General features: G+C 41.9%; 1 protein-coding gene across 1 annotated transcript in view; it reads left to right on the top strand.

Annotated features, from left to right (window-relative positions):
* Positions 1-2197: 2197 nt before the first annotated feature.
* ATP8B4 (ATPase phospholipid transporting 8B4 (putative)) overlaps positions 2198-26117 on the top strand; it is a 201471-nt gene continuing 177551 nt past the window's right edge. Inside the window, 2 exon segments of the mRNA XM_034784937.1 lie at positions 2198-2289; positions 16261-16329. Of these exon segments, the coding sequence (XP_034640828.1) occupies positions 16299-16329 (31 nt within the window). The 5' untranslated portion in view covers positions 2198-2289; positions 16261-16298.

Below are 26117 nucleotides of genomic sequence, written 5' to 3'. Positions count from 1 at the left end.
ATGTTTTTAATTTTAATGCTGTAAAAGCTTTTAAAGATAAACACTTTCCTTTATAACTTGGTAGCATACTCTTCTCTCTCATACAGGTCTGTTTGGTTCTATGGTGGAAGTCTTCTTTGAACATGATATACTGTACTCTTGATGAGAAACAAAAGGAGGGTCCCAAGGCGGTCTGAGTGTGACACCATGTAAGTGAACAGGTGTGGTATAGAAAGCAGCCACAAAGCAGCGACAGCAGCTGCAAGAGGAGAAGCAGAAGTTGCCCTTTCTGCACATCTGTATACTATTTTGTTTTCAGCCCTCTGCTTTAAGGGTTTTTTTTCTTTCTACCCTCTGCAATTCCTCACTCTTTTCTGTTGAAAGAATATGATTATTTATCTAAGAGTCTCCTTCAGTGGTAAGTGGCCAAGTGTGTGACTTGTGGCTTTTATCTCCTTTTATAAAAATATGTCCTCAATAGATAAGATTTATTGAGGTTGTTTAGTGGTGAGAAACTAGATATTTGGTGCTGTTCTTGTGTTTTATTGCCATACTTTTGACTCTATGGTTACAATTTTGTCCTAAAAGCAGAATATTTTCATTTGAGCTGGGTCTAGTTCCCCCCTCAGGGCCAATAAAGCATTTTAAGGGGGAATGTAGATGGAAAAAGTATCAAATGGGGGGCGAGTATTATAATTTCTACCCCAAAACCTTCCTGGTGTGACTTATAGTTATCTATTTTGAGGTGGGATTGAGAACAAAACTGGTGAAATAGCTAGTGTCTCTTCTAATAAATGGCACATCCACAGACTTATTCCGAGTAACAGGTAATGAGATACTGTGAATGAATAAAACATGACAGGGTAAACATAGCTGTCATCATAACCTCAGATTTTGTGGTGGGTCATGTTGCTTTCTGTAGGAAAGCCATACCTCTTCTTGGTGTATTAATGAGGAATTTGTATCAAGCTCCCAGTTAGATTTGATAGTGTTATAGGACAAGGCTGAATTTATGATCAGTCCTTATCTTAGAACTTTATAAAAGTTCAAGTCTTTTAAATTTCATATTGATAGTAACTGATATTACATTATGTGACTGTTACACTATAACAACTGTAAGATAAAGTGTAAAAGTGAGAGTTTAACTGCATTTAATATAAAAATGAGTTTTACATTAAATCCCTGTATTGTTCAAGCAACATCTGTGGTCATGTTGCCATTTGTTCAGGTAATTGCTTTGTTTCAACCCTCTAGTCAGTGTAACATTAGACATGCTCTTCTTCATTACTTAGCATATGCTTTTATATTTGTACAGGATCATATGTGTTGTTTTAGAGAAGAGAAAGAGTCTAATCATTAGACTTGTAATGCCAGACTGTACAGCAGGCATTTTTCTTTTCTTTTATGGAAAATTAGATCTCCAATTTATTTGGGGAATAATAGAATAAGGCAAATGTATAAATGGAGAAAAAAACAACAACTTCAAACGCTCTTAGAGAACAGAAAGCTTAATAGTTAAACTATATTAGAAAACCTTTGCCCTGTTTGTGGAAAAAACTTGAATTTCAATTGGCACAGTAGTTAAGAATGAAAGATTGTTTGGTGGCATCACAGCCTAAATGCAAAATAGGGAATATTTTTCAAGTATTTGACATTTGAGCAGTGAATAATGCCAATGGCATAATTTGACTCTAGAACAAAAACCTGATCATGTAAGTGTTGCACTGACAAATCTCTCTTTTGTATGTCTTATCTATACATGTACAGTACAGAAATGAAGAAAAATAGCAGCTAGGAGACTAATTTACATTGGACCACTGCATTTATTAAACAGGAGGTGGCGCAGGCTGCTTTGCTCTGGTTATTGATAATGTGTAATCATAGAGGCTTGAAAGAAAAGTTCTTACATTTTTCTGGGGGTTTTTAAACACAGATAAACTCTCTTAAAATGGCTAGAGACTTGGATGGTATCTTCACATATCGTTAAATGGAATAATTTCTATTCTGATGAGAACATGAATAGTCTATTGACGTGCTTTGTGGCCACCATATATGAAATCTGAAATGATTTTACCTGAGAGTGGTTGAATGTGTTTGTCAAGACCTATTCAGTAGTTCTTCTAATTTATTATTGAAAATATAAGTAATGTAGGCTTCACTTCTGCAGCCAAATTCTTTTTGCCAGCAGAGTTTATTTCTTCTTTTTCTTTAGAGTAGAACATCTGGCAGCAAGGAGATAAAAAGAAAACATGATTTTCTTGGGATATGGTATCACAAAGCAGGAGAGCCAGAGTCAACTGTATTGTTTTGGTAAGTTGGGGCAGTGACAGGGATGGAAGGATTACATCTTATATCTCCTAATCTTACATATAAAGTCACTGTTGCTAACAGAAGGGTTCTTCAGCTTTCAACAACAATTTAACAAAACTCTCTCTTGCTTTTGGAAACATTTCAGTATAAATGTTCTTTAAGGGGTTCAGTGGTACTCACTGTAATATGCTGCATGACACTGGTTACTAATTTGATAATCATTTGTACCTTAGTTCCTCAGTAATTCACCTACAAAAAATACATATTTTTTGTTTAATATTTTTATTGGAGCCAATTGACAAGCTGTTGAAAATACGTGGGGTCAGAAGAAATAAAACCTTTAAATTCAGCACTTATTGATTTGCCATCTTATATAACTCAGCTAGGATGTCAAAATTATTTTAAAAACGTGATGCCATAATTGTTTGTTCACACCTTTTTATATATTGCTTAATAAACCCTCAGAACAGTAATTAAAAATGTCTAATTAAAACGTCAAAGGAAACATATTTTCTTCATCTAAGTTGTCATTTGTTTTTGTTACTAAACTATGCTTAATTTGCCACAAAATAGTGTTATGCTTTTGAGAATCCTACCTATTACATATATCCTGTGTCAGCACAAATATTTAATTCATTTTCTGTGGTGTTAAATATTAGTATCCACACTTACAATAATTTATAAAACAGCTATTTGTATTTTTATCTGTGTTCTTTGTTGTAAAACGCAGTATTTCCCAATCAGGATGGAAACTGTTGTGTAGCAGGTGTGTAAATAGAGATATCTATACGTCTCATGACCTTATCAAGCAGTCTTTTCTGTGTCAGTCTATTTTTGATAAATAGTTGGGGCTAAATTCATCCTTTTGTGCTACCCTACTGACTTCAGTGGAGTTACACCTGGGATTAATTTGTCCTTGTTTATTTCTAAAGTTGAATATTTCACAGTAGAAAAACTTATCTAACTTGAAAAATCTTTAAATGAGTCTTTTGGAGTTGTAAACTTTCAATATCAGTTTTAATAATTTTAATGCTACTGTTCTGTATTACTAACTTTATTTTTAAACCAGATCATATTACTGCATGTTCTAGAGTGCAGATTATTTGCAGATATCCAAGGGCCAAATTCCTCTGTCTGTTGAGCAAGCAATACTGTTCAATAAAAGGTTTTTTTGGTTCAGTTTTAAGGATCATAGATTCTGTCCCTAAATATTTTAAATCCTTATCTATATCTGATTCAATATTAGTTTATGAATTATTTGCTTTATGCTTGTACTGTCATTTACTGTCATAGATAGAGGCATTCTCCAGCCTCATTACTTCCAATGTGCTAAATCAATAAGAATACTTTTGTGAAATGTTCAGAATGATGTCATATATCAAAAAGCTAGATAGGAAAAATGATGTCATACAAGTTAAAGGAATGAAAAATGAGCACTTGCAGATGAAAAGCTGTGTAAAGTTTTTGCTTTTGTTTTTTAATTGTGAGGACCTGAACTATATATGCTCTTTTTACCCCTTTTCTGTCCCGAGCTGCTAGTCAAAGTTTAGGGCCTTGCAAGGGTTCCAACTAGGAGGAGAAATTGACTATGGAGTCTGTTACCTTTGATGCAATCTTGTTTATTTACAAAGACTGTACAAATTCCTGTTTCCCTGAACACACGACAGGGCCGGCTCCAGGGTTTTTGCCGTCCCAAGCGGCGCAAAAAAATAAAAAAAATAAAAAAGCCGCGATCGCGATCTGTAGCAGTAATTCAGCAGGAGGTCCTTCGCTCTGAGTGGGAGTGAGGGCCCGTCCGCCAAATTGTCGCCGAATAGCTGGATGTGCCGCCCCTCTCCGGAGTGGCCGCCCCAAGCACCTGCTTGGCAAGCTGGTGCCTGGAGCCGGCCCTGACACACAATGAACCAAACAATAGGAAACAGTGTCCTTGGTCTCAATACCAAAAACCGTTTCAGCCAGCGCCCCCCAAGAGCTCTTGCTCTAAGCTTTTTTCAGCATGTGCTACCAGCTGCTTGTTCAGGCTGTGTCAGTCTCTCTTTCTCTCACTTTGCCACAGACACACCCCCTTACCGAAAGGCTATATTTATCCTACAGACTAGGGGTGTGATTCCCAGCTCACCTGGACATACTGGTGCTAGCTCTCATCTGAGCCAGCATGCTAAAAATAGTACTGTAGCCATGGTAGCTTGGGCAGCAGGAGCTAGCGAACCCAAAGAGGCACCCATGGAGTCCAGGCAGGTTTACATTTGAGGTGATGTTACTGCTCATGCTCCTGTGGCTACACCATTTTTGTGTGAATTAGAGCTGGTTGGAACAGGTGGAGCCAGAACTATGGGGGTTGTTAGGCTTCCTGCTCCATGGCAAGGAGATTTCCAGTCCACACAACTCAGGCTGGAACCGGGTCTCTGGGGGCTGGCAGGGACCCTGGCAGCTCCTGGAATCCCAGCTGGAGCCGAGGGTGCTATGTTCCCTGCTTGAGTCACGGTTAAGACAAAAAGTTGTCCCAGAGGTCGTGGAAGTCATGGAATCCATGACTTCCAAAGACCTCCGTGACATCAGCCTGCGGGATTCTGGGAACTGCGGTGTACCCCGCCACCCGAGGCGGTGGGTGCCCCAGAGCGCCGAGCTACCATGGGTGGTGGGGGGACCCCACAGCTCTGGGCCGCCATGGGTCGCCACTGCCCCAGGCTGCTGTGGGCAGCAAGGGACCCCTGTAGCTCACCGCTGCCGTGAGTGGTGGGGGGACCCTGCAGCTCCCTGCCGTCACAGGCAGCAGCATGGACCCCTTCTGCCCCTGGCTGCCATGGGCAGCAGGGGACCTCCATAGCTCCCGGCTGCTGTGGGCGGCATGGGGTATCCTGGAGCTCTGGGCTGCTGCGGCAGCTGGGGGCTCCCCACAACTCCTTGTTGCTGCAGGAACTGGGGGGCTCTGAGTTGCTGCAGGTGGGGAGGGGCCCTGCAGTCCCGGCTGCCATGGGCAGCGAGTCCCTCACAACTTCAATATGCGGGGGCAGGGGGACCCTGGAGCTATGAACTCTCATGGGTGATGGGGTGCCCCAGAGCACCCAGCCGGCCATCAGCTGCCCAGCAGCTCCCCATTTTGTCATGGATATTTTTAGTAAAAGTCAGGGACAGGTTATGGGCTTCCATGAATTTTTCTTTATTGCCTGTGGCCTGTCTGTGACTTCTATTAAAAATATCTATGACAAAAGCTTGGACTTAGTCATGGCTCTTGGATCTTCCGGGTCCATGCAATGAAATTTGGGAATCTGGAAGTTCTAGTACCTATGTCTATGGCTCTAGGGCAGCCCTAGTCTGTGGACTGCTCCAGGCTCAGGACCCCAAAGCTTCCAGACTCCTGTGCTGTAGTTTGCTCCTGTTCTTTTCCCAGACATTACAGGATGCAGAAGGTGGGCTTTATAATCTAGTTCTGCTATGTTTGGGACCTTCCACAGTTGGTCCATTTGTGTATACTATGCATCCTTACTGGAGATGCTGTTGGCTTAATGACAACTGCTAAAATACAAGCATTTTACATTTATATTTTGAAATAAGAGGAAGTTTCTGTTAAAATGGTGTGGGGAAACAAATAGGTACAATGGCTAAATACTGCAGTTTTTACTCAGTCCTTACACAGCCAGAACTCCCAGTGATATGGTGACACATTTTGGTCCTATTACCTTTTTGATAATTTTCCATGGCTAATACAAGACATTTACATGTGGACATATTTCTGGCAAGTGCTAAATCAAAATGCAACCAGATAATTCTGAAAGAAAGCAAAACAGTAGCCTAAAGAGGGCTGACTGAGAGGACTTAGCACACCATATTAGAGAAATGCCTCTTACAATTTGAGGAAAGAATCAGTCATTTAGGTAACAATTTTTAATATGACAAAACAGAAGTAATTCATATTTCACATGTGTACAAAAGCAAGGGAGGCAAAATAGGTGTTTTAAAAACAAGTGACTTAGGGATGACTGAAAAGCTTTCCAAACAGTTTTCTTAGTAGAATGATTTGGAAAAGAGGAAGGGGGGTGGGAATGTCTACTTTCCTAGGCAAAAACTGAATGAAGCAAAAGAATATTTTAAGCTAAAATCTGGGGAGTAAAGTATTAAATAAGGACAAGAGAAGATGGAGAAAATTATTTTTGAGGGAGCATACTCTGCATCAGTCCACTTCAGGTGACTTACAGCACCTAGCTTGGAATTAGGGTGACCAGATAGCAAGTGTGGAAAATCGGGACGGAGGGTGGGGGGTAATGGGTGCCTATATAAGAAAAAGCCCAAAATATCAGGACTGTCCCTATAAAATCGGGACATCTGCTCACCCTACTTGGAGTTCTGACTTTGCACGAGGTATTAGGATTACGGAAGCTGATAAACTGATAGTCATTTTTGTGTTTTTTAGTTACCTTAATCTGAAAGGTATGTAAAAGGACAATTCTTAAATTTTCATTTAACTGTCAGAAATATCAACAGCACAGTCTTAAATAATTTTAGTGAATTAAACTAAAGATGCAAACTAAACTAAGCCAGTTATGAAATAATGGAAATGGTAAAAAAAAAGATAAGAATAGTCCTAGAAAGTTTTCTTCCTGTTTAACGTTTAGCGGCTTAGCTTTGGCTTATGGTGCAGCCATGTCAATATATTATAACTTCTGTAATTTATGGTGAAACTAACGTCTCCTGAACCACAACTCTGGCCATATGTGCTCAAGTTTACATGACTGAGGGGAAAAGGGAGGGGAAATAGCAGATGTTCATTAGCCATATGTTTTATGTGACTTATGGAGTGCATGAAGGAAAAGGCATGTGTTATGCCCAAGTTACAACTCTGCACAAGGAGACACCTGTCCCCAAGATGTGGTGAAAAACTATTCTGGTAAAATTTATTGCACCAAAAAGAGAATAATTTAGGTGTACATGTATTCATATCCCATGCTGCATGCCAAATACATCACAAGAGATGAAGTCCCTTTAGAACAGTCAACATGCATCACACTGAGGACTTGCATGAGTGCCTGTAGCATCCTTGCCTTGTCCTCAGAAAAGGAGGTACTTGGCACAGTGAATCTTAAATAATTAGTGGAAGTGTTGTGGCAGTGGTGGGGCTTATTGCAATTTTGACACATTTGCTTCATGCAGTTCTCACATTTGTGCTTACTTCTTCTTTCATATGTGACAGAAGTTAATATCTAGATTGTTTAGCCACCTAGGGTGACCAGATGTCCCATTTTTATAGGGACAATCCTGATATTCAGGGCTTTTTCTTACATAGGCATCTATTACCACCCACCCCCTGTCCCGATTTTTCTCATTTGTTATTTGGTTGCCCTATAGCCACCTAACTGCTGCATCATTGAATCTAGCAAGGTGTTGCAGGCCACCCTCCAATCTAGTAATTGTGCAGTCCTCCTTTACGTTTGACTGTCTGAATTGCTGTCCTGCAGTTACACTGTGAAGATTGGGCTAAGCCAAATTTCTGCATTGTGGCAACCACTCTAGCCAGTCAGCAGCCATAGTTGTTGGTAGGTCATAAGTATATAAGGCCTGGTCTACACTAGGCGTTTATGTCGAAGTTAGCGCCGTTACATCGAATTAACCCTGCACCCGTCCACACCGCGAAGGTATTTAGTTCGACATAGAGGTCTCTTTAATTCGACTTCTGTACTCCTCCCCGACGAGGGGAGTAGCGCTAAATTCGACATGGCCATGTCGAATTAGGCTAGGTGTGGATGGAAATCGACGCTAATAGCTCCAGGAGCTATCCCACAGTGCACCACTCTGTTGACGCTCTGGACAGCAGTAAGAGCTCGGATGTTCTGAACTGCCACACAGGAAAAGCCCCGGGAAAATTTGAATTTGAATTCCTTTTCCTGTCTGGCCAGTTTGAATCTCATTTCCTGTCTGGACATCGTGGCGAGCTCAGCAGCACTGGCAACGATGCAGAGCTCTCCAGCACTGATGGCAGTGCAATCTCAGAATAGAAAGAGGGCCCCAGCATGGACTGATCGGGAAGTCTTGGATCTCATCGCTGTGTGGGGCGATGAGTCCGTGCTTTCCGAGCTGCGATCCAAAAGACGGAATGCAAAGATCTATGAGAAGATCTCTAAAGACATGGCAGAGAGAGGATACAGCCGGGATGTAACGCAGTGCCGCGTGAAAATCAAGGAGCTGAGGCAAGGCTACCAGAAGACCAAAGAGGCAAACGGACGCTCCGGATCCCATCCCCAGACATCCCGTTTCTACGAGGCACTGCATTCCATCCTCGGTGCGGCCGCCACCACTACCCCACCACTGACTGTGGACTCTGAGGATGGGATAGTGTCCACGGCCGGATCCTCGGACATGTTAGCGGACGGGGAAGATGAGGAAGGAGATGAGGAGGACGAGGCAGTCGACAGCGCTCACAACGCTGATTTCCCCGACAGCCAGGATCTCTTCATCACCCTTACAGAGATCCCCTACCAACCCTCCCCAGCCGTTACCCCAGACACAGAATCTGGTGAAGGATCATCCAGTAAGTGTTGTAAACATCTAAACATTTATTTGTAACAGAACATGATTATTAACAATTTAAAAAATGGGTTTCTCATGATTAGTTTGATTAACTTAACGGTTCAGTCATGGGCAGTGCAACTATTTGAAAAAAATCTAGCAATGTCCGGTTTTGCATGATTGTCCTGCCCAAGCCGCTCTACTGTTTAGTCCCTGCTACTGCAGCTACAGTAAGATGCGGTCTATATGTCCGGGGATGGAGCAGAAATCCTCCTGGGACATCTCAAGGAAGCTCTCCTGCAGGTAATTTGAAATCCGCTGCATTAGGTTCTTGGGGAGAGCGGCCTTATTGGGTCCTCCGTAGTAGGACACGTTGCCGCGCCACGAGACTAGCAAGTACTCTGGAATCATTGCTTGGCACAGCATGGCGGCATACGGCCCTGGTCTTTGAAGGCTTTCCCGGAGCATTCTCTGTCTGTCGCTCTCAGAGATCCTCATGAGGGTGATGTCGCTCATGATGACCTGCTTTGAATGAGGTAGGGGAATGTTAGTGTTGGGACTGCTTTACCGTTCCTTTACAGAACTGTAACCGCTGGTTTGCAGCCACGCGGTGGAGGCGGGAGAGGGTCAGCCGAAAGGGATCGTTCCCGGGGACAGCCGCGAGGGTGTGGGACAGGAGCAGACTTCCTGCTTGCCGGATTGCTGGCAGCAGGGACCGACATTGATTTCAATGTGAAATGAGGCCATTGCTAATATTAAAGTTTTAAGCTGCCACGAATCTACGGCTTACCATGTCTGCGTGCAAGAGCAATTCCGTTGTCCTGACAGGGTTCTCAAAAGTGCTCTGCAAAACCCCAGACACTGAATGCGAAGGCCGAGAATTCGACCTTGTGCTGAGTGCGCATGTGATAGGTGCTGTGCATGGTCCTGTTCACAGAGAAAGACTATGTTCTTTGTTCACAACTACATTTATCTTTCTGAGGAATTCACTCCCTTTTTCCCATTCCCACAGCCCCATCTGCGACTGTCTCACAACCTAGCCTGTCATCACACTCCCAGAGGCTAGGGAGGATTAGGCATAAGAAGAAGAGGACACGGGAGGACATGTTCTCAGAGCTTATAGCCTGCTCCCGAGCCCAGGCAGCACAGCAGACCCAGTGGCGGGAGAACTTGTCCCAAATGCACCAAGCCAACATGGATCGGGAGGAGAGGTGGCGTCAGGAAGACCAGCAGGCGACTCAAACCCTGCTTGGACTACTGAGGGAGCAAACGGACACGCTCCGGCGCCTTGTGGATGTTCTGCAGGAACGGAGGCAGGAGGACAGAGCCCCGCTGCAGTCCATCTCTAACCGCCCTCCCCCGCCACCAAGTCCCATACTCCCTTCACCCAAAGTGCACAGAAGGAGAGGCGGCAGAGTCCCTGCTAACTCTCACTCCACCCCTGCAGAGAGCTCGAGCAGCAGAAGGCTCTCATTCCCCAAAGTTTGACAAGTTCTTTCCTTCCCGCCTGACACAAGCCCCCGTCCAAGTTTCACTTCCCAGTCCCATGTGTAGTTGATAATAAAAAATATGTTTCTGTTAACTACTGTTTCCATCATGTTCTTTTGGAGGAGGGGGGGGAAAGGGGGTTGGTAATTGGACAGGACAGTCACCTTTGGCAGGGTACATAGTAGGGGGCAGGCACAGCAGCAGGGCACATACATAGTGCAGTGATGCAGTGACTACTTACCCTGGTTAGTCTGGGAGGTTCTTTTCATGTTATGTGGTGGGGGGTGGGTTGCTCTGTGACTTTGTGTCAGGGGAGGGCAGTTAGAGATCTTAAGCGGCGGTCCTTAGGCAGGATCACAGAGCCACACAGCAGGGGATCTGTAACCGTCCCACCCCTGCCACAAACTCACATAGACCCCCCATACACACAGTCCGTATCAGGAGGGGTGACAGGCTCCGTTGAAAGAACCATCCCACCGCAGCGGAGCCTGTCAGTCCTTGAGTTTAGAAGCTGCATTCGCGCGACTACACTACACCCGCTCCGCACCACAGTCTGCGTCCCAGTTTTAAAAAATTCCCGCGAAAACAGTATTAAAGAAAACGGTGTGCTTTAACAAAGTAGAACTATTTTTATTTTGAAACGTGTGTTGGAAGTGGGGTGAAGGCTTCTCTGTACACAAAATTAGAAAGTCACAGGTTACCCTGCTCACTCAGGAACTTTGCTTTCAAAGCCTCCCGGATGCACAGCGCTTCCCGCTGGTCTCTTCTAATCGCCCGGCTGTCTGGCTGTGAGTAATCAGCAGCCAGGCTAATTTCCTCAACCTCCCACCCCGCCATAAAGGTCTCCCCCTTGCTCTCACAGAGATTGTGGAGCACACAGCAAGCTGCTATAACAATGGGGATATTGGTTTCGCTGAGATCACAGCGAGTCAGCAAGCTTCTCCATCTCCCCTTGAGACGTCCAAAAGCACACTCCACCACCATTCTGCACTTGCTCAGCCGGTAGTTGAAGAGTTCTTTTTCAGTGTCCAGGGCACCTGTATAGGGCTTCATGAGCCAGGGCATTAGCGGGTAGGCTGGGTCCCCGAGGATGACTATAGGCATCTCCACATCCCCAACAGTTATTTTGTGGTCCGGGAAGTAAATACCTTGCTGCAGCCGTCTAAACAGACCAGAGTTCCTGAAAACACGAGCGTCATGAACCTTGCCCGGCCATCCGACATTGATGTTGGTAAAACGTCCCCTGTGGTCCACCAGTGCTTGCAGCACCATGGAAAAGTAGCCCTTTCTGTTAATGTACTGGCTGGCCTGGTGGTCCGGTGCCAGGATAGGGATGTGAGTTCCATCTATGGCCCCACCGCAGTTTGGGAATCCCATCGCTGCGAAGCCATCTATGATCGCCTCCAAGTTTCCCAGGGTCACTACCTTTGGCAGCAGTACATCAACGATTGCCTTGGCTACTTGCATCACAACAACCCCCACGGTAGATTTGCCCACCCCAAACTGGCTCGCGACTGACCGGTAGCTGTCAGGCGTTGCAAGCTTCCAGAGGGCTATGGCCACTCGCTTCTGGACAGTCAGGGCTGGTCGCATCCGGGTGTCATTGCGCTTCAGGGCAGGGGACAGCAACTCACAAAGTTCAAGGAAAGTTCCCTTCCGCATGCGGAAGTTTCGCAGCCACTGTGATTCATCCCAGACCTGCAGCACTATGCGGTCCCACCACTCAGTGCTTGTTTCCCGTGCCCAGAATCGCCGTTTCACAGCATCAACATGACCCATTGCCACCGTGATGTCCTCGGCGCTGGGTCCCCTGCTTTCTGAGAGGTCTGTGCTACTCTCAGACTTCAGGTCATCACCGCGTTGACGTAGCCTCCTCGCCTGACTTTTCTGCATCTGCCTCAGGGCAACCTGTATGATAAGCTGCGAGGCGTTGAGAGCGGCCACAACTGCAGCGATGGTTGCAGTGGGCTCCATGCTCACAGTGCTGTGGCGTCCGCGCTGTCAATGACTTGAAAAGTGCGCGAAATGATTTCCCGCCGGCGCTTTCAGGGAGGGAGGGAGGGCGGGAGTGATGGACGGATGACGACAGTTACCCAAAAGCACCCTGGCCCCTTTTTTTTTTTTACCCAGAAGGCATTTGCGGCTCCACCCAGAATTCCAATGGGCGGCGGGGACTCCGGGAACTGTGGGATAGCTGCCCTCAGTGCACCGCTTCCAATGTCGACGCTTTCCCCGTTAGTGTGGACTCACAAAGTCGAATTACTGTCCTTAGTGTGGACACACACGTTCGACTTTGCAATATCGATTCCAAATATTCGATTTAAGTAAAATCGAACTACTCTCGTAGTGTAGACAAGGCCTAAGTTTCAAATGAGAGGAGCTAGATCAGATCCTTGTGGGAGTCAATTATGGAGACACCTAAGCTGGCTCACTTTGTCTCCAGCTTATATGATGAAGCTCTGATTCCTCATAATTTTCATGATGAACTGTGCTATGGGCTTACAGGGAATAGTCTGCAACAATTTGGCTTTTCACCTCTACATGCCAGACAATATCATATGTGGCTGACAGATTCATCAGAATGGTGCCAGCTTTCTTGCCCTTCTTGAAGGCAGCTCTGATGTCTTGTGCTTGACATATGACTTGACCGTGGGTTCACCATCTTTATCCTAAAGCCAGCCTGAGCAAAAGGGCAGTTATGGTGCGATAACCTTGTTGATGTGCATCAGAATGTCTCTCCATAAGCTTGTACATGACAAAAGGAGAGAGATGGGTTGGTAGCTTTTGGGATCTTTGAGTAGTTTTCTTAGCTTTGGAATGGCTACGACCTTTGCCCTGCACCAGATTTTTGGAATGCAGCTGTCCTGGAGCCATCAGCTGAGGAACTGAAGCAGCCAGCAAACTAGTGCAAACTAAATCTATTTACACTTTCCCAAACTTTTCAAATATGTAAATTACATTTTCAAATCTTAATATCTCTTATGGTTTTAGAAAACATGGATAACTTTAGATGTAAAAACAATGCTGTTGTGTTTCTTCAGCTGTTTCTTTAGAACCATAACAATATTTCAGAATTGCATCAAGACTGGATTTCCTGGTTAATGCATTCAAGGGCCTTAGGTGTGTGAACATGGTTCTTATTGAAGTCCGTAGGAGTACATGCATTAGAAGGCATCCATATTTAAAAGGGTCCTAGATTTCATTCTGTAGGAGAAATATGATCCTACTTGAAAGGAAAACTTTTGGATCTGAAGAAAACTCATTAGACCTGATTCTTCATTCAGTTACACTAGCTTTATGCCAGTATAAATCCATTCAGGTCAATGAAGTTTCTCTGGAATAGAACTGGTGAAATAGTGAAGAAACAGGCCCATTATTTACTGAGAATGGCCATTTCCTTAGTAGGAAGTGAATTGAAGAGGCCTAAAGCGATTATATCTTAATCCAGGGATTTATCACTTTGATGATTAAGTGGCATAAGCAGTGTCATTGTTTTACAGAGCTGTCTGAAAATTTGGAGAAAAATACATAGACCATTGGTAGTCATTTTGACTCTTGGTAATAAATGAAGCCAACAGACAGGGCTGCCCAGAGGATTCAGGGAGCCTGGGGCAAAGCAATTTCGGGGGCCCCTTCCATAAAAAAAAGTTGCAATACTATAGAATACTATATTCTCGTGGGGGCCCCTGTGGTGCCTGGGGCAAATTGCCCCACTTGCCCCCCCCGGGCAGCCCTGCCAACAGAGAGCAATAATGAAGCTTAAAAGTAAAAATAAAGGAGTAGCATAAAAGACAAAGATGTATACAAAAAACTGGCAACATTCAAATAAGTGTGTTATCAATTTTTAATGTGTGCTGACAAAGAGAAACCAAACAGATGAAAGAAGTGACTATGACTTAAAGGATTGAATAACCTACACCCAAATTAACAATGCCTGGGAGAAGAGTCAAAATAAAATTGGATTGTTATATAATAGTGGATACAGTTCACACAATGCAGAGTTGAACTTAGAACTCAGCTGATGCAGTAGTTAAGAGCTGAGTATTTTGGCTCAGCTAAATCTGAGTGAAATCCGTAAAATAATGGATAGTTCCTATATGTCTTTCCTTCCACCATCTTCCTTTTTATTTTATTTTTTAACCTTCATTATTTCCCATTTCTTTCTCTTTACTTAGCCCTGGTCTACACTGGGGGGGGGAGGGATCGATCTAAGTTACGCAACTTCAGCTACGTGAATAACGTAGCTGAAGTCGATGTACTTAGATCGACTTACCGTGGTGTCTTCACTGTGGTGAGTCGACGGCTGCCGCTCCCCCGTCAACTCTGTCTGCACCTCTTGCAGTTCTGGAGTACAGGAGTCGACGGGAGAGCACTCGGGGGTCGTTTTATCGCGTCTAGACTAGACGCGATAAATCGATTCCCCACTGGATTGATCGCTGCCTGCCGATCCGGAGGATAGTGTAGACATACCCTTAGGCTGCCTTTTAAACTCTCCACAGTGATCAGGATTGCTGTATTTCACTCCCTTAAGGCACAGCGGGAATCTGAGGGCCTTGTTTTGAGCTGCTTTCACCTCTGTCAGTTCCCATTTTTTGTTTTGGTTTTTAATTCTCTCCTTCCTTTCTTTGTCTTTCAAAACTTTTAGTGTCTTGCCTTTTCCTTTTTATACTCAGCATTTTTCAGGTGGGGACAAACTTGGTAGAGCTGACTGGAGAATGACAATTCCATTTGGTGACAAATTTTGAGGTTTTGAAATTTTTTTTCGTTCCAGTGTAGAATGCAAACAGAACCATGCACATGTCTGGCTAGTGCCTGATAAGAGCCTGGAATATGAGAGACCAGACTCAAGTCCCTGCTTTGCCTGATTCAGAGCAGAGATTTTCATCCCACATCACTCCAAATCAGGCAGAGCAGAGACTTGACCCAATTATAGAATCTGTCTCTTTCTTCCTCTACCTTTCTTCCTCCACCCCCACCCCCAATCACACCAAAACACATTCGTGCTGAAAGTTTCAAGGAAACCAGCACATCTCCACTAAATTCTTTGGCTTTGATGAAATAGCATATTTTGCCAAAATGATATTTCTGACCAGCTCTAAAACCATGCTCAGGCTTGGGCTGTAGAAATTTTAATTTTCTGATCCATGGTTTTGTTTTGGGCCTATTTTTACCTTTTTGAGAATATATTTGTTAAAAGATCAGTAGTCATAGCATAGTCTTACTGTCTCTGCTGTGCTGTGCACTAACAAAGAATGGTACCTCCACTACTACTTAAGAGCTCTTTCTATACTGCTTGCCAGAGGAGCAACGTTAGACGCCGCAAGGAGCATGGGCTATGCTTGGAACGAACTTATTTCTGAATGATCTTCTGAGTAGACTATAAAATATTTTCTTCTGTCTTAATAAAAATGTAAATATTCTGCATATATTGGGGTTGGGGGAGACATATTTTTAAATTTTGAATTTGATCTGTGGTAAATAGACTTCTTTGCAGATTTGCTGAAATACCTAGAATATTTTGGATGAACAGAGCTATAAATAGGAGTGGCTCTGCAGATGAGGAAATTTTAGTATTATCATAGCAACAGCACATTGACTACACTAGCTGTTGTTCTGTAGTCTTCCGCTACTACTATTTTTTAAAAATAAATCTTCAGCTATATATGGGCCAAATTCTCTCTTTGAATGTTTACATGTTGTTCTTATTGAAGCCAGTGAGTGTCTGCACATTCCAGAGCAGAATCTGGACCAAAATAATTTGTGTGATTTTTCTTCTATTTATATTTACCAAATTATTAATATCTAACTAGTTTTAGAAAAGGCAAAACTATATTAATTCAATAGTAACTAATATGAACAATAAATAACTAAATACCATAAGAATTAATTTGATAATTTTACCTTATCAAACATAAAACAGCCGTGTAAAATACTATCATTTGGTAAGTGCTCTAAAGATATATATTTTATTTACTCATGTAGGCTGGCAGTTGGGACCCTGTGAAAAGTAACCTAATGTGATGATGATTTGTAGAAAGAAGAAATTATTAGGTAAGTGATCTGTTTTGTCTGTGTGTGTATAGGAGATTATGTATGTGTGTAGTTTATAAGGAAAACAAATATCTCCTGTTTAAATTTTTTATGACTTGAATTTTAATTTTGTAGAGCAGAGATGGTAAGCAATTAATCTTAACTCTGAGGTATAATTCCAATGAAAATGGACAGTTGCTTTCAGGACAAGCTGTTTCCTTTTTATAAAGCAATACACTGGCCAAAAGAGAGAATGTAGATCATTGGTTCTCAAACTGTGGGTCGGGACCCCAAAGTGGGTCAGGACTGCATTTTAGTGGGGTCACCTGGACCAGTGTTAGACTTTCTGGGGCCCGGGGCTGAAGCTGAAGCCTGGGGGCTTCAGCCTGGGGTGGCAGGGCTCAGGTTCTGCCTCCCCCGCCCCACACCTGGGGTCATGTAGTAATTTTTGTTGTCAAAAGGGGATCGCAGCGCAATGAAGTTTAAGAATCGCTGATGTAGATCATATGTTCAGCTATAAAGATCATTGTACCACAGAATCACACTGTTGGTAGTGTGGGCAGTCTTTCCTTTCAATGACATGGAAATCCAGCCTGTTACAGATGACTTTCCCACGTTTCATTTTAATGATCCTTCATACAATGAACATTTTAATCATCTATCTAAAGAGCTCTAAACTGAAGAGTTTCTGTCTTTAAACGAAATATGTTTCAGACTCTTCCATTGATTTCATATTTAATTGAGGATAGAAGTGGAACTTGTAGGTAGCTTTAGAATTTTGTTTTACATATGTGAGTGTTTTATTTTTATTAATTAAATCTTCCCTTTTTAAACTTAGTTACAAGCATATTTGATTAAAGATTCTTCATAATTAAAACCCCCAATAAGTCTTATCTTTATGTGAAAATAGATTAGACTGTTCTTTTGCAAATAGAAATATATTTTTACATTCAAAAATGCTTTTCTAAATGTCAGAGTATAATTCTAGCTATTTCTTTGTGGATTTGCCAATTCCAGGGAACATGAAGTATTTTAAAAAGTGTTCTTTCTGTCTTAGACCCTGACCTTGCATTGGGATCCCCTTGACTTCTTGGGACTCTGAACAGGCAAAGAGATTTACACTAGCATAAGTTGAAAAAAGATAGGGCTTTACAGTGAAATCCTGGCCCTGTGAACGTCACAATGGGAGTTTTGCCACTGGCTTCCATGGGGCCAGGATTTTACTCCTAGCATTCAGGACAACTGAAATCTCTTTATGATCTTAGAAATGCCTCTATGGTTAAACATACAATTATCTTAATTCGTAAGATCATACCTTTTTAGCTATGGGAAAAAACTCCAATTAAAAATACATATTTTTCTCTTGGCTACATTATGACAATTGTAGGAAACTATAGGGCGAATTCTTCTCCAACCCAGTTTTTCCTTCCAATACTGACTTTAATTTTGTTTTTTGACCCTTATTATTTAGTTCTTTGAGATAGATTTTAGGCTAAAACTTTGGAAAGGGTTCTCCATCTATTTTGTAAGATAGACAGAAGAAAAGGTTACTGTGATTAGACAAGAATTATCTGTAGCTCTTTCAGATGTATATCTAAGTTTACATCCAAGAAAATAATTGCAAGAATGTGACAGTATTATTTTTTTCTAGAAGAAATGAAACTGCTTTGAACTACTAATAACTAATTTACAACTTCTTTATTTTCAAGTTCCTGTGATATTTTATTGACTGCATTAGAGCATAAAGACCATTCATGCTCATGATGTAAAATACTGTACAGCTGAATATCTGTAACATACTATTATGAATGTATATTTAATGTAGCAAATACTATCAGTGGGAATCATTGAAATGGTGACAGTAAAAAAATTGTGTGTATAACAAAAACATAATACACAAATTGTGTATATAGGAGCACTTAAGATGTATGTATAACATACCTGAGTAACCATGTGACATGGTAACCCTGGTCCTCGCTTCCATTTTGTTATAATCTTATTTCTTTTGGACTGAGCATTTAGGGGCCTTGCAGGGTTTTTTTCATAGAATAAATGGATCATACAAATTGGGTATATTTTATGTTACAATCCTGTTTATTTGCAAAGAATATACACAAAATCTTGTTTCCCTGAGCACAGTAGAAACAAATAGCAGGCTGTTTCCGTGCTCCTAATTTCCAAGTCTGCTCCTCCAATCAGTTCTTTATCACCAGAAGCTGTCTCTCTCTTTGTCATGACCAGGATGAGGGCAGTCAGACCGAGTGGTCGGAGCAGGAGTCAGGCCGAGTCAGGTACTGGGAGGTCAGAGTATGAGATAAGCCAGAGGGCAAACCAAGGTTCAGGTATCAGGAGGCAGTCAGGTTTAGCTTACCAGGCGAGCAGGGTGAGGCACCAGGTTACAGACAGCAATGGAAGAGCAAAGCCAAGGACAAACCAGGGTCAGAAGGCAGAGTCTAGGGTCTATCGCAAGCAAGATCTGGATTGGAAACAGGCAGGCAGTTTATGTTGTTGCTTTGACAGCTTCCTGTCATGGCTTCCTGATTTAAGTACTGGTACCAGCCAATCAGTAGCAACGATGGTCTGCCACTCAGGTCCTGCTGGGTGGCATTTCCTGCCAAGCCCAGCCTGACAAGGTTCTCCTGTGGGAGCCCACCCTACACCTCCAGTGGAGATATGGTGGCATCAGCAGCACAGAATTCCCATGATCCCAGGTTCCATTCCTGCAGGTTCTTACACTCTTTTCCTTCTCAGGTCCATGCTCACAACTGCTTCTCTCTCTGTCTGCTCACTTTTTTGTCTGTCTCACGCACACACATAACTTCCCAAACATTCCCCTAGTCTCCATATTTGTGATCCTGGAACCTCTTGGCCCTGTTGTTAACTTCTAATCAGGTCTTGCTCTATTGTTTCCAGCTATATCACTCATAAAGGGGCTTAAATGCTCCTTCCATGTGCTTAGCACATCCATTGGCTTTAACAAGATCTATGATTGAATATCAAAGAGCTGCTTAATGACATCCATTAACACCTTCCAGCATGCAATAACCAACCTCCAGCAGTCCATGCACAACTTTCTCATTGTTACCTGTTGCCCAAAGCCCACAATTGGATGGTAAGTTCTTCAGTGTAGGAGCAGTGTCTATTTTATTGACCATAAAGCACCAAGCAAGTTTTGGGTACTGTATGGATAATAAATTTAATAATTAATAATTCCAGTAATTTTTACTATGCTTTATGTTAGTAAGTTTTTCTATTACAAGATTAGCTCACATTTTACCGAATCAGTTGCTCCTTGAAACTATTGCAATCTGAGTGAAAGCTATGGGCTTGATGGTGGGAGATGCTGAAGCACCCTCAAGTCTCAAACTCAGTTAAAAGCACTTAGCTCCATCCAGGAGTTGCCTCTGCTCCTAGAACTCAGGCCCAAAGTGAATATCAGTAATTTGGTGTAGTAGTCCTGTACTCAATTGTAGATCTCTTAGAATTCTGCTAGTTAAACTGGTACAATCTGAAGCTTAATGAAAATATATGGTGTGGCTTTTCTGTGTACCTGTTCTATCCTCAGGCCTTGTACATAGTATAGTGATAGTGGAAATTATGCGCATCTCTCAGGAAGCAATTAGTTTCAAAGCAGCTGAGACTCTTTAGGAAGTTTCATGAAACTAGCATGTTGAGACAGTAGGAAATTGAGCTGAGTCCTTTCTCTGGGCTAAGAACAGGAATTTTTCTGCCTCTACCGTGGTGGGTGGTCTCCTTAGTCATGCAGACTTGAGGGTTTCTGTAGCTGTTGTTTGAACTCTGAAATATTAGAATAGCTCTGTGATGGGTTGGATCACAGAAACCCCCTTTGAGACTTCCACCTGATCCGCTGAGACTACTTCTGAGCCTTTTTTCCCTGGCAGCTTGGGACTTCAGTGCCCTGCCTGGTTTGAGCCAGACACACTAGCCTGCTACAAACACAGACCCAGGCCTGAACAACGTCCCCCAAAAGCTGCAGGCTTAACTGAAAACCGCTTAAGAAGTGCTCCTTCTCCAGCACTCCTATACCCAGCTCCCAATGGGGTCCCAAAACCCCAAACAAATCCGTTTTACCCTCTATAAAGCTTATACAGGATAAACTCATAAATTGTTGGCCCTCTATAACGCTGATAGAGAGAGATGCACAGCTGTTTGCCCCCCCAGGTATTAATACATACTCTGTGTTAATTAATAAGTAAAAAGTGATTTTATTAAATACAAAAAGTAGGATTTAACTCGTTCCAAGTAATAACAGACAGAACAAAGTGAATTACTAAGCAAAATAAAATAAAACACGCAAGTCTAGGCCTAATACAGTAAGAAAGGGATTACAGATAAAATCTCACCCTCAGAGATGTTTCAATAAGCTTCTATCACAGACTGGACACCTTCCTAGTCTGGGCACAATCCTTTTCCCTGGTATAGCCCTTGTTCTAGCTCAGGTGGTAGCTAGGGGATTTCTCATGACTGCAACCCCCTTTGTTCTGTTCCACCCCCTTATATATCTTTTGCACAAGGTGGGAATCCTTTGTCCATCTGTGGGTTCCCACCCTTCCTTCTAAATGGAAAAGCACCAGGTTAGAGATGGATTCCAGTTCAGGTGACATGATCACATGTCACTGTAAGACTCCAAGCCCTCATTCTTCCCAGCCTGACTCACAGGAAGGCCTGCAAGCAAACAGAGCCATCCACAGTCAATTTCCTGGTTGATGGGAGCCATCAAGATTTCAAACTACCATTAATGGCCCACACTTTGCATAACTACAATAGGACCTCAGAGTTATATTTCATATTTCTAGCTTCAGATACAAGAGTGATACATTTATACAAATAGGATGACCACACTCAGTAGATTATAAGCTTTGTAATGATACTTTACAAGAGACCTTTTGCATTAATCCTATTCCAGTTACATTATATTCACATTCATTAGCATATTTTCATAAAATCATAGAGAGTGCAACGTCACAAGCTCTTATTTGAGTTTGTGCACATCTTATGTGCTGGCTAAAGAGGAATTTCTGGGACTGTCTTTGGAGTTTGTCAGTACTGCTTCTTGATTGGTTAGAGCAATAATTTGTTGAATGATCTAATAACCTTCCCGCCCATTTCTCCTGGGGTTGAATATGCTGCCTTTGCAGCATTCCTGATGATTCTCCAAGCCAAAAGAACTCCTGCATGGCAGTTATAACAAGAACATATACAGGCGTGGTCACTAGCAGCCAGCCTGGATTTACTAAGAACAAATCATGCCAAACCAGTTTGATTTACTTCTTTGGCAGGGTAACTGGTTTGGTGGATAGGGGAAATGCAGTGGACATAATATACTAGGACTTTAGCAAGGCTTTTGACACAGTCCCACATGACATTCTGATAAGTAAGCTGGAGAAATGTGGGCTCGGTGGAACTACCATTAAGTGGATACATAATTGGCTAAACAACAGCAAAAAATGAGTAACTATTAATAGAATGATGTCAGATTGGAAGGAAGTCTCGAGCGGAGTTCTGCAGGGATCTGTTCTGCATCCAGTATTTAACATCTTTATTAATGACCTAGATGTAGGAATAGAGAGCATACTGATGACATTTGCAGATGACACAAAGCTGGGGGGAGTTGCAAACACTTTGGAGGATACAGCTAAAATTCAACGGGATCTTGATAAATTGGAGAACTGGGGCTATAGACAACAAAATAAAACTCAGCAAAGACGAATATAAGGTGCTATATTTAGGGAAGAAAAAACAAATGCACAAATACAGAATGGGGGATAACTGGCTTGGCAGCAGCACTTCTGAGAAGGATCTGGGACTTGTAGTGGATCACAACCTCAATGTGAATCAACAATGCAATGCTGGTGCAAAAAAAGCAAATGCAATTTTGGGTTGTATTAACAGAGGTGTAGCATACATGTCATGGGAGGTGATAGTACCGGCTCTGTTTGGCGCTGGTTAGACCTCATCTGGAGTACTATGTACTATGTACTTTTGGTCACCAATGTATAGAAAGAATGTAGAGAAACTGGAAAGGATCCAGAGGTAAGTGACAAAGATGATCAAAGGGATGGAATGCAAACCATATGAGCAAAGGCTGAAGTAACTGGGTATGTTCAGTTTGGAAAAGAGGACATTAAGGGGGGGGTATGATAGTGGTCTTCAAATACTTGAAAGGCTGCCATAAAGGAAATGGGGAAAAGTTGTTCTATCTTGCCACAGAAGGCAGGAAAAGAGGCAATGGGTTCAAACTACAGCATAGCAGATTTAGATTAAATCTCAGGAAAAAATTCCTAACTGTAAGAATAGTAGGACAATGCAACAGACTGCCTAGGGAGGTTGTGGAAGCTGCCTTGATTTGTTATTCAAAGTTCCCACGAATGCTATCCCTCAGTTATCCTGCTTTTTGTTTTTTTCATTTCTATTTTCAACCTGTACCATTCTGGCTTATATTAATTTACAAACTGTCAATTTTTGCTGCTCTTGGGCTGATTCACCCCTTCCGTTTCTCACACCTAGAGTGTGGCTGCTGAGCATATCAGTGCCGGACTGCAGGGGAAGTGGGACTATGGTTTCAACAATAGCTATTTCTGGAGATTTTGCAATGCTAAAAGTTTACTGGAGAAGGACTTAGACTCCTAAGCACATTGACCTGCAAACATTGGCTGCCAAGCACATGGTATCATCTAAGTGCTGTAACGGTGATGAAGGAGATGGGCATCAAGGTATTTCAATGGGTGACTATCATTTAAGCTCATTTATGATAGTTGGGAATTGTTCTTTGCTGATGTTGGGGGGACATCTGTAAGGGTGTATCAGCCTGATAAAAATGATCTTTACAGGTTTCTATGTATGACAACTATGGTGACACAGTTAGCTGAACATGAGTTCAGACTTATCTGGTTTGCACTGCTCCAGTTTCCATTTCCTTAAGTTTCTGTTTGTGCTTTCTAGCACTGATGTACATCTGTGAGAAGTGAGGAACAGAAAATGAAACTTAGTTTAGCTTTCTCACTTCTACCCTGGAGCCAGATGCCACCTATACATAAAAGCTGGATCGCTGTAACTAGTTTTTAATAGAAAATAAACAATTCAGTGTAACTTTTGCTTTTCCTGCTTCTTTAGTGTATTGCCCAGGAATCACAGTGCAACGCACTTTGCTGTGTGGAATTAATTAATTCACAAAAGGTCTAAAGCATGAATATTGACTGCTGCTAAAGTTACTGATCTGGCTTACGTGAGCTTTTTGTAAACTTTGTAAAAAAGGGTATTGTGATGCTTCCTAGATACGCACTTCTTAGGACTGACACATCTCTTGCTAGCCAAATGTTAGAGGGGGTCTCAAGTAATGAGTTCACTTTGGGATTTTAGTTTGGTCCATTACAAAGACAAAAGGCCATTTGAAAAATTTAGCAATAGGTTTGAATTTAATTCACTTCCAAATTTTGAGATAGTTAGATTTAGGATTTTGGTTGAGCCAATCTCTATTAAATACTTATTTATACAAAAGTAGAGTGCTGTCGTCTTGTCCAATAGAATTCCTCCACTTTTTAAAAGATTTGTTCTGGTGACCTTACACATCAATATTTACTCAAAAACTGTGCTAAATTAGGTTTTTCTAAAAAAATAAAAAATCTTTTGATGCAATTTCAAAAATATATACTGCTGGCTGGAAGATTATCTACCAAACAAATTATTAAAGGGAAAATTCAGAAATTCTGCTTTAACTGCTTGCCTGCTGTTTAATTGACTTCTTTAGGAATGTGATGCAAAACAGCCACATAGTGTTGCACCACATATATGGTACAACCTTTTTTCAACTGCTGGCATTTCAGAGAACACTGCTGTGCATCGTTGTTGGGGTGGAGCCTGCAACAAAGGGATTATGTAGTTGGAAACAAGTCCTATGCCAGTCATGCCTATAGCAAAACTGCCTGTATTTCACAAAGGTGAGTGGAAATGATTTCAGTTTGGGAAGCAATTTTTGGATTCTTTTGAATGAAAGGCATCATAGAGATGTAAATCATGATCATTACCATATAGGTAGAGGATAGTAATGTTAATGTCCATTCAAGATTTTTGAAACGAGAGCACTTGGATCAGATATGGATCTGTATTTTGACTCCCTCCCCCCCAAAAAATTAGTGATCAGTTGCAAAATTTAATAGAAATTTATGGGTGTTTAATCGGACATTTTGGTTCTGACTCTTCTCTGCTTGGATTTTTGGCCTGACTTGCACTTCATAATCTGATAACTATTGTTTATGGTACTAATCCTCTTCTGTGGTTATAGAGCCTTGAGTGTGTGCATGGCTACACCCCTTCTACGCATTCAGTGTCTAAAAACTTTGAAATGGTCCATGCCAGTTGTGTACAGAATACAGTGCATTGTTTAAAATAAAAGAACCTTGCTTAAATCTTCAGTCTCTCATCACCATGAACATCTACCTGTTATGTTTGGATTTCTCATTGTGTTTTTTTGATAGCTGTCTGGCTGTCTACTGTGTTCTTCCTCTATATTCCTGTGCTACTGTTTCTCATTAATGGCAAACTAGAATCCCTCTGTGTTATGGGGCAGCTATGGTATCATCCATCCTGAATGTTCAAAAAGATGAGATTGAGTGTAAATCATAGCATTTTTAAAATTAAATTTAAATTAAAAAAAATAGCTGGGTTCTCTTCATTTCCTTCTGGTTCTTGTGCATCCAGAGGTGCCAGAAATGTAGCTTTAAAAAAAAAAAAAAAAGAATGTTGATGTTTTCACATAATCGCATGACTCCAGATCTAGGGCTTTAAGAAAAGAATATTTCAAGAATCGTGATAAAATTGTGAAAATTGGCCACTACATCTGGTATTTAAAACTTTGTGGTTCTGGAGCAAAATTTTAAATTGTTTTGTCAATTAAAAATATAATACATAATTTTATACCTCATGGCATTTTACACAATAAATAATTAATATCAATTTGAATGTCATTTATTTTCATTCCTTACTGATCTTTGTTACTTTAACATGCAGATAGAGTCATCAGAATAATTAATTTTCCTTCATTTTGTGCTTTTAAAAACTTGCATTTCTAAAGCAGTGGTAAAGGCATGAAAGCCTGGTAAAACAAGTGATATGCAATACACATAGGCACAGGCTGAACTTTTCAAACTTTTAGGCACCTAAACCCATAGCTAGGTTGTGTTTCTTTCTCCTTATGCCTCCCCCCCTGTGTGTGTTTGTGTGTGTGTGTGTGTCCTGATTTGTTAGAAGTTCTGAGCATCTATATCAGGGGTCGGCAATTTTTCAGAAGTGGTGTGCCGAGTCTTCATTTATTCATTCTAATTTAAGGTTTCGTGTGCCAGTAATACATTTTAATGTTTTTAGAAGGTCTCTTTCTATAAGTCTATAATATATAACTAAACTATTGTTAAAAGCAACAGAGGGTCCTGTGGCACCTTTGAGACTAACAGAAGTACTGGGAGCATAAGCTTTCGTGGGTAAGAACCTCACTTCTTCAGATGCAAGACTTGCATCTGAAGAAGTGAGGTTCTTACCCACGAAAGCTTATGCTCCCAGTACTTCTGTTAGTCTCAAAGGTGCCACAGGACCCTCTGTTGCTTTTAACAATAGTTTAGTTATATATTATAGACTTATAGAAAGAGACCTTCTAAAAACATTAAAATGTATTACTGGCACACGAAACCTTAAATTAGAATGAATAAATGAAGACTCGGCACACCACTTCTGAAAAATTGCCGACCCCTGATATAGATGCTCAGAACTTCTAACAAATCAGGACACACACACACACA

This window comes from Trachemys scripta, chromosome 10, assembly GCF_013100865.1.
Source record: "Trachemys scripta elegans isolate TJP31775 chromosome 10, CAS_Tse_1.0, whole genome shotgun sequence".
Lineage (NCBI taxonomy): Eukaryota > Metazoa > Chordata > Testudines > Emydidae > Trachemys > Trachemys scripta.
This window is presented reverse-complemented; position numbering and strand designations above follow the sequence as displayed.